Here is a 9404-nt window from a genome sequence, read left to right as displayed (position 1 = left end):
AACCAAAAGAACAAGAGTAGCCTATCTTGCCATGCGCTTATAGAATTAGTCAGCACTCACATTCATAGAATTAGTCAGCATTCACATTCTTAGGACAATTATATTGGTCGTTGCATATCTTGATTTTTTAAATAAACCTTTTTATGTGTAAGTACAGTTGTATATACAGTCAAGGTTCCTTATTTGGAAAAAAGGTTCATTTCTTTTACTTCTTATTACACCCTCTCACAATGAAAGATAATATTTTTGTTTTGCGGATAAAGATGCTTCAAGAGTTTTCTCTCTTTTACTTCTCAACAAGTAAAAGGGAAGCCAGATACAAAATCCTAAAACTTTTTAACCGAAAGCAAAGGTCAGAAAAAGAGAATAACGAGAGTCATACAATTCATATCTATAATTATAACCATTAGAAAGGTGCTTCTGTTTCAGTACAGAAAAGCAATTTGTCAATAATAATAGAAAAAGAAAACAGAAAAAAGGAATCACTTAAACCGAAAATCATAAAGTTGTGAAAATGAGATTTGTGTAACATCAGTAGGACTACGGGACAAACTACCAAAAGTGACGACAAAACAACATGAATAAACATGCTACAAAAGAATTCATTCACACGTACTATCAAAGGCTCCCACTACATAGCCACACTTTTATGTGTTTAATTTCGACCTTTGCTAAGTTTCAATTCATGAGCCTTGAAGATTGTCGCTTTGTTAGTAAAAAGGGAGAGGATTAGTTAGTATAGTAGGACTAGGAATATGATAGATATTAGATATATAGTAATTGGTTATTAATATGTTGAATTAGATGCTGATGTGTTTGACATTATTAAATGCAAAGGAGGGCCATAATTAAGGCCCCTCTGACCACTCTCATCTTATTTTCCACATCTCCAATGTCCCTTAGAACGTGGAGGAAATTATGGCAAATATCCCTACTTGCACTCTCTCTCTCTCTCATCTCAAACACCATAAAAGCTCTTGTTGAACAACAAACACTTACTAGTTCTTGAAGCAACAACACCATCAATCCCAGGTGAGAAAGCACAGCAACATGCCAACATAAAGGAAATAATAAGATTGGATGTGTCATCATTGCGTTCAAATCCAACCAAAAGAAACCACTCGTGGCTCACAGCACTTGGTCATCAAAACATTCTCATCCTTATAAAGCAAGATAAGAAAGACTTTCACACACAGGTAAATATGGAAATTGAATCGGCAAAGTGCGAGTGTTGTGGCCTGAAAGAGGATTGCACCCAAGAATATATCCGTGAAGTGAAGGCCAAATTTGATGGCATATGGTTATGTGGGTTGTGCTCAGAAGCAGTGAGAGACGAAGTTATCAGAGAGAAAAAGCTATTTGCCATGGAAGAAGCTGTGAAAGCTCACATGTCATTTTGTCGTAAGATCAAATCGAATCCTGCGGTTAAGGTTGCTGATGGCATGAGGCAGATGCTAAGGAGAAGGTCAACTGACTTATCTTCATCAAACAAGAGGTCAACCACCACTTCTCAAGTGAGTGAATATTCCTCCAATTTCCCATTGCAATGATGAAACCATAGGAGGTTGGAAGGCGGGAACAACAAAGCACCCCATCACTCTGTTTTGGTTTGGTTCAAATAAAATTTTTAGTTTACTTTTTGTGGCTAAGTTTTCCACTTTGTCTTGTACAGGCTAGGAAGTTCTATTTCATATGTATGAACTGTCTTTTTCTTCTCATTTTTCTTCTCTTTCCGACATCCCATGACTAATTATTTTCCTTTCTTGGCAAAAGAGGTAAAATTTTCAAGAAAAAAAGAAGACTAGTTATTCTGCATGAAACACATAAGCAGAACCATTCTCTCCCAACACAGTTTTTTTCTTAAGATAAAAAAAATATATTTCAATTTTAATGCTTCTGATTACATTATTAATCTCTTTATTGAAAGGTGCTTATGTTTCCATCTTTGTGTTCCTTCAAAGAAAGGGCACCGTATGCAATACTAACCTTGAAATGATTCACACGAGAACAAAATCTTGCATTCAGTTTTATTCCCAAAAGATCTCAAGGGAGCTAACGTACTTTGCAAGTCAAGCAGCATTTGGTGTTGTTAGGTTTAAGGTGTGGTTTTTGTCTTTTTGAGCACTCATTTTCACTACATAATCTAGGACCACACTTTAGTGGGTGTTTGAGATGAGATTTCACTCAATAATAAATATATCATTAAAAAATTGTACAAAAAGAAAGTTTGATGCTATCATTTCTATTCCATAAACATATCTGACCATTTGATTCATATATTATTAAAGAAACTCCTATAGTCAACTTCCCACAGGTAGTTTGTGCAATAACCCTCAATTTTCAAACACAAAAAATGAGATTTTATCACTGCCCTATAATGGAGAATGTCATCATCACAACTTGCTTTAAGTAATGTTAGTGTGTAATTTTTCCTTTTTAGCTTTACTACGTTATGTGGCTGAATAGTTTTCTTGAGGTTGAGGAATAGAATCTCCAAAGCTCCATTAAACCAACAAAAATCAAGTGGCGAAGACACTAATTCTATTTGTTGAATCAAAGATGGTTTATGAATTATGCTCATTTAGGTACTTAATTATCATTTACCTTTGTTTGAATTATAAAACTGATAGAACTTTTTGGCAAGTGCATCAAATCGTTGAAGTTACAAAAGATTATCGTCCATAGGGATAAGTATTAAGTATCAAATCACAAGAATATTACTAGTTGACTCACCAAAAACAGGGTATATATAGTAATACAAAATTAAACACAGCAGAATTGTAAAACTGAAAGTAAAGGTGCTGGAATTACAATTAATAAATGGATAAAAGTAAAACTTAATACAGAAAATAAGTAACAGGACTGCAGAATGTAAATAAGTCAAGTAGAGAAAATAGGTTTTTGTAAAGATTAATAAATGGGTTGAGTTTAGAATCCCTTATCCCTTTCTTCTTGCTTAAAATATACTTGTAACTCAAAATATAGCCAATCTAATGGTCAGGTTGACTCAATTATCCAACTCCAATCCCTTGGTAATTGGTTCTAAAACGACTTTTAATCTTCTAATCCCTTAGGTAAACCAAAAACGTTCAGCATTAAGAATAAAACTCATATGACCACATTATCATAAATTTGTATTCCTAGATAATTCATAATAAGCATTTTAACCCCAGTTCAAGAAAGTCCACAGCTTTCCAGCAATGAACTCCTTTTTATCAACCCCTTTCACGTAGAACAGCGAGACATTAAGTTCAGAATTAAAAAGTTAGATTAAAGCTTCCATCTTGAGTCACATATAATGCTTAGTTCATTGCAAAGGGTAAAGGTATAAGTTCATCTTTACTCAACCCAAAGAGATTTAGCTAGACATTATGAAAGGAAATGAATTAAAACTGAGATATATTGCAGAAACGAAATTCATAGTTATAGAAAAGCTTACAGCAAAAGGATAGAATGAAAGTATTACTGTTCTATTACAAAAATCAGAGAAGATGGAAAGGAAATCCAAGTTCCCATGAGAATCCTTCTACCAAGATGTAAAAAAAAAGACCCTAGTTATCCTATCCTACATAAAACTGTATGAAAACCTAGAAAATCGTGCTCCAGAATGTTCTAAAAAGGAAAGATAAAAGATGCCGTCTTTTCAGAATTTTTTCGCTTTTATATGCATCAATCAGCATCGTGTCCCCACAAATAAAAGTTTGTGTTCCCACAAATCAGACCTGCAGTACTCCTCTTTTGCTCTTTAAGTCCAATTGTAGAATTTCTTTTTAATCCTTTCAAAATAAAATTGTCAGCCATTAAAATATGAGTGATTCATGAATTTTCCAGCAAATACAACATTCCATTGAATTTCTTCATTAATTGTATTGACTTATAATTTAAATTCAATGAAATATGCCTAAAAACCTTTAATTTTCTAGATGAGTTTTCATGAATCTTAAGTAGCATTTTCTTCCCAGTTGAGAACTAGGCTGGTCTCTATGCATCTTTGCAAAACACAAGACAAATTAGTCAAACACAAATCAAAAGAGTGTCCAAAAACAGAAAAATCGTCCATGAAAACTTCTATGGACTTTTCAATCATATCAGCAAAAATGGCAAACATGCACCGCTGAAATGTGGCGGGAGCATTGCACAGCCCAAATAGCATTCTTCGATATGCAAAAACACCGAAGGGACAAGTGAATGAGGTCTTCTCTTGATCTTCTGGGCTGACCGCAATCTGGTTGTACCCATAATAGCCATCTAGAAAGCAATAAAATTCTTGGCCAACCAGCCTTTCGAGCATCTGGTCCATGTATGGCAATGGAAAATGGTCCTTGCGAGTAGCTTGATTCAGCCTTCGATAGTCAATACACATCCTCCACCCTGTCACAGTCCGAGTGGGGATGAGTTCATTGTTATCATTCTTGACCACTGTCATGCCTCCCTTCTTAGGCACTACTTGCACTGGGCTTACCCACTCGCTGTCCGAAATTGGATAAATCATCTCAGCTGCTAGAAGCTTCAGTACTTCTTTTTTTACAACCTCTTTCATTGCTGGGTTCAGTCTCCTTTGTGGCTGCACAACTGGTGTAAATTTCTCCTCCATTTTAATCTTGTGCATGCAGAAAATGGGACTGATTCCTTTCAAGTCTGCAATAGACCATCCGATGGCTGCCTTATGCTCCCTCAAAACTCTCATTAATTTTTCTTCATTCAGTTGAGAGAGTTTGCTACTGATTATCACTGGGCAAGTCTTCTTTTCCCCTAAAAATACATATTTTAAGTGTAGAGGCAGGGGTTTCAGTTCCAGCTGCTGTGCATCCACTGAATTTGACTCTTCCAGACTTTCAGTATTTGTATTTTTCTGCAACTCAGGCTGAGCATCCAGCTGTTGTACAATTTCTTACAACTCTTCATCAACTTCTTCATCATTGTTCATGACAGCATTAACTAAAGCCTTCTTCAATGGGTATGTACAAATTTCAGCACTAAAGCTTTTTGCTGAAATCAAGGAATCTACCATCTCTATCCTAAAACAAGTGTCCTTCTCATCATCCGGATGCTGCATAGCCTCAAAAAATTTAAAAGTCACCTTCTCATCATGCACCCTTAACATTAATTGGCCTTGCTGTACATCAATCAAAGCTCTTCCAGTGGCTAGAAATGGTCTTTCCAAGATCACAGGTACCTCAGAATCTTCATCCATATCTAAAATAACGAAGTCTGCTGGAAAAATCAATTTGTCCACCTTCACCAACACATCCTCCATTACACCATATGAGTATTTGATGGATCGGTCAACTAGTTGGAGAGCCATTTTTATACTTTTAACTTCTCCCACTCCCAATTTCTTCAAAATAGAGAGTGGCATCAAATTGATGTTGGCCCCCAAGTCGCATAAGGCCTTCCCAATAGTCACATTTCCTATAGTGCAGGGGATTGTGAAGCTTCCTGGATCTTTCAACTTAGAAGGCAACTTTTGCTGCAATATTGCGCTGCATTCTTCGATTAAAGTTATTGTAGCATCCTCCTTCAACTTCCTCTTCTTTGAAAGCAAGTCTTTCATGAACTTGGCATACAAAGGCATTTGTTCTAGCGCTTCTGCAAATGGTATATTTATGTGCAGCTTTCTGAAAATGTCCAGGAATTTGGAAAATTGCTCTTCCTTCCCTTTGTTCTTGGGAATGTGTAGATATGGCAGCTTTACATAGGTGGGAGGGATTTGAGGCTTGCATGAATCTTCCAAAATTTGTTTCTTAGATCTATTCCAATATGCCTCATCCACCACTAATTTCTATTTTGGTGGAATTTTCTCCTCTTCTTCCTCTTTTGCAATCTCCAATTTTGGTTCTGGTTGCTGTTCTGCTACCTCTTCTTCTTGTCCAGCAATTACATCATCGTTCTTTTCAAGTGGTTCTTCTTAGGTTGTGGCTCTACCACCTTTCCACTTCTAGTAATAATTGCTTGGCAGAATTTTTTTGGATTTTCCACTGTATTTCCAGAAAAAGAGCCTTGAGCTGGTTCATTTATTTTCTTTATAATTTGCCCCATTTGGTTCTCCAAATTCTTCATGGAGGCTTCTTGATTTTCCATCCTTGTGCTTGCATCCTGCATAAATAAATTCGTGGTTTGAGTTAATTGCACAAGTGCTTTTTCAAGAGATGATACCTAATCATTTGCTAGTTGGTTTAGTGGCTGCATTGGTCCTGAATTCTAAAAATTTTGCTGCTGCCACTATCCTCCTTGTTGGTTTGGTCTTTGTGCAGGTGGAGTAGAGTATGATTAGTTCGGTGACCTAGTATTTAAGTTGGAATTTGGTCTAAACTGCTGCTTTTAAGGTGGATAAGCAGGTTTCTGCTGAAAGTTTTGTTGCTACCACTGCGGTCTTGAATTAAAATTCTGCTGCCTTGGCATGTTATTCATAAAGTTCACCTGTTCAACCCCTTGTTGCTGCATGTATTCAACTCTGTCTTCACTTGTTCCCTCATTGTATTCCTCTTGGCTGATGGGAGCTACATAGTGTATTAGTTTATTCCCTTCAAACTTCATGTTTTCAAACTTAGCATTGAGAGAATTTAACTGTTGTGACATTAATTTGTTCTGGGCCAGCAGTACATCTAATGTATTCAGCTCCAATACACCTCTTTTTGAAGAGTTCCTTTCCCTATGATTGTAATGTTAGATGCCATAACTTCAATGAGTTGGCGTGCTTCTTCCAAGGTCTTTTGAGTAAATGAGCCTCCAGTTGCTGCATCCACCATTGTCTTTGTTGCTACATTCAGCCCATCATCAAAAGTTCTCAATTGAAGCCATTCGAGTAGCTCATGATAAGGGAAACTTCTCAAGAGTTCCTTGAGTCTGTCCCATGCTTCTTGAAGTGTTTCATCTTCCCTTTGAGAAAAAGGCAGAATTTCTTGCCTCAACTTGGTTGTTCTAGAGGCTGGAAAATACTTCGTCAGAAATTTACTCTCTAAATCATCCCAAGTAGTGATACTTCCTTCCGGTTGGGATAACAACCACCTCTTTGCCTTATCCCTTAAAGAAAATGGAAAAAGAGACAACCGGATAGCCTCACCACTCACACCATTCATTCTAATCATTCCACAAATGGTCAAAAAATTCTAAATGTGCAAGTGGGGGTCTTCGGAAGGATGTCCAACAAATTGCTCTTGCTGGACCACTCTCATAAGGTCAGGTCTGATCTCAAAGTTATTTGCTTGAATGGGAGGTCGAACAATAGAGGTGGGGTTTCCTCTCAATTTTGCACGTGCATAATCATCCAAAGTCCTTCGTTCTTCCTTGGGATTTCCTGCCATTTTTGCAGAATTTTGTTCTTGTGGGTCTTCTTCTTTCTCTTTTTCTGAAGTTTGTCTTTTCTTTTTGTTCTTTTTCTTGAAATTAATAATTGGCTGGTCAAGGTCAGGAGATGAGTCACTACTTTTGATTTTTTCCTTGCCTTGCATCAACCGTCACAGCTGCTATACGTAAGTTCCTGTCATAAACCTGAAACACAGCAAACGTTATTAACCCAATCTAACATATTCTCATTACCGTTGATATTAACAACCATTATCCCCAGTAACAGTGCCAGAAACTTGATAGAACTTTTTGGCAAGTGCATCAAATCGTTGAAGTTACAAAAGATTATCGTCCACAAGGATAAGTGTTAAGTATCAAACTACAAGAATATTACTAATTGAGTCACCAAAAACAGCGTATATATAGTAATACGAAATTAAACGCAACAGAATTGTAAAACTAAAAGTAAAGATGCTAGAATTACAATTAATAAATGGACAAAAGTAAAACTTAATACAGAAAATAAGTAACAGGACTGCAGAATGTAAATAACTCAAGTAGAGAAAATAAGTTTTTGTAAAGATTAATAAATGGGTTGAGTTTAGAATCCCTTATCCCTTTCTTCTTGCTTAAAATATACTTGTAACTCAAAATATAGCCAATCTAATGGTCAGGTTGACTCAATTATCCAACTCCAATCCTTTGGTAATTGGTTCTAAAATGACTTTTAATCTTCTAATCCCTTAGGTAAACCAAAAACGTTCAGCATTAAGAATAAAACTCATATGACCACATTATCATAAATTTGTATTCCTAGATAATTCATAATAAGCATTTTAACCCCAATCCAAGAAAGTCCACAGCTTTCCAGCAATGAACTCCTTTTTATCAACCTCATTCACGTAAAACAGCGAGACATTAAGTTCAGAATTAAAAAGTTAGATTAAAGCTTCCATCTTGAGTCACATATAATGCTTAGTTCATTGCAAAGGGTAAAGGTATAAGTTCATCTTTACTCAACCCAAAGAGATTTAGCTAGACATTATGAAAGGAAATGAATTAAAACTGAGATATATTGTAGAAACGAAATTCATAGTTATAGAAAAGCTTACAGCAAAAGGATAGAGTGAAAGTGTTACTGTTTTATTACAAAAATCATAGAAGATGGAAAGGAAATCCAAGTTCCCATGAGAATCCTTCTACCAAGATGTAAAGAAAAAGCCCTAGTTATCCTATCCTACGTAAAACTGTATGAAAACCTAGAAAACCGTGCTCCAGAATGTTCTAAAAAGGAAAGATAAAAGATGCCGCCTTTTCAAAAAAATTTCACTTTTATATGCATCAGTCAGCATCGTATTCCCACAAATCAGACCTGCAACACTCCTCTTTTGCTCTTTAAGTCCAATTGTAGAATTTCTTTTTAATTCTTTCAAAATAAAATTGTCAGCCATTAAAATATGAGTGATTCATGAATTTTCCAGCAAATACAACATTCCATTAAATTTTTTAATTAATTATATTGACTTATAATTTAAATTTAATGAAATATACCTAAAAACCTTTAATTTTCTAGATAAGTTAGTGACTCATCAAAAACAATACACGTTATAAACTATATATGGTAACTAAGACCTGTCCTTTTATGATAATGAAGGACGAGTAAGGAAGGTTTAAAAATCTCATTCTAATAGATATTTTGTGAGTAAACTCTTCTCACCTTATTCTTATTACTTGGCTATGGCCTATAGGTAGGTAAGGTTCTGTGAGGCTAAAACATAGATAAGTTTGAAATGCTATTTTATCTTCTTTTTTATGCAATTGGCAGACACCCTTTTATCCACACAGTTTGAACTTTGAAATATTAATTTAGCCAACCTCAGTTGACTATTTTATTCATATTATCCATGACTCTTTGTTCAGTCAAATCAAATATAATATCTGCACACGCTAATCTTGATTTCCCATTTAATTAATTACTGATTTATGTTATTTCAACGCTATTAGTTATAACATTTATATTGGATCCATATTTATTAATTTTTCATCGTGGAACTTAAAACTTTATAACCATATGAATACTTGCAGTGAAATGGGCGGAATGCAGAAATAACTTTGGT

General features: G+C 35.4%; 2 protein-coding genes and 1 non-coding gene across 3 annotated transcripts; 2 read left to right on the top strand and 1 right to left on the bottom strand.

Annotated features, from left to right (window-relative positions):
- The first annotated feature begins 914 nt into the window (after nucleotides 1–914).
- LOC113869819 lies at nucleotides 915–1708 on the top strand. The gene has a single exon (XM_027506311.1). It carries the CDS (start codon nucleotides 1203–1205, stop codon nucleotides 1548–1550), a length of 348 nt encoding a protein of 115 aa, XP_027362112.1. The 5' UTR covers nucleotides 915–1202; the 3' UTR covers nucleotides 1551–1708.
- Nucleotides 1709–4891: 3183 nt separating this feature from the next.
- Nucleotides 4892–5575, bottom strand: LOC113870143. The gene has a single exon (XM_027506743.1). The coding sequence runs from the start codon at nucleotides 5573–5575 to the stop codon at nucleotides 4892–4894; it is 684 nt and encodes a 227-aa protein (XP_027362544.1).
- Nucleotides 5576–6807: 1232 nt separating this feature from the next.
- On the top strand, nucleotides 6808–6914 carry LOC113870540. Its single transcript, XR_003505563.1, has one exon. It is a non-coding gene; the product is annotated as a small nucleolar RNA R71 (small nucleolar RNA).
- The last annotated feature ends 2490 nt before the right edge of the window (nucleotides 6915–9404 follow it).

This window comes from Abrus precatorius, unplaced genomic scaffold (genome assembly GCF_003935025.1).
Source record: "Abrus precatorius isolate BTA unplaced genomic scaffold, Abrus_2018 Scaffold6, whole genome shotgun sequence".
NCBI classification, from domain to species: Eukaryota; Viridiplantae; Streptophyta; class Magnoliopsida; order Fabales; family Fabaceae; genus Abrus; species Abrus precatorius.
The sequence above is the reverse complement of the archived record's forward strand: the minus strand, read 5'-3'. Positions and strand labels throughout refer to the sequence as shown.

Coding starts and splice junctions, on each gene's coding strand:
- LOC113869819 (XM_027506311.1), top strand. CDS start 1,203: ATGGAAATTGAATCGGCAAAGTGCGAGTGTTGTGGCCTGAAAGAGGAT.
- LOC113870143 (XM_027506743.1), bottom strand. CDS start 5,575: ATGCCTTTGTATGCCAAGTTCATGAAAGACTTGCTTTCAAAGAAGAGG.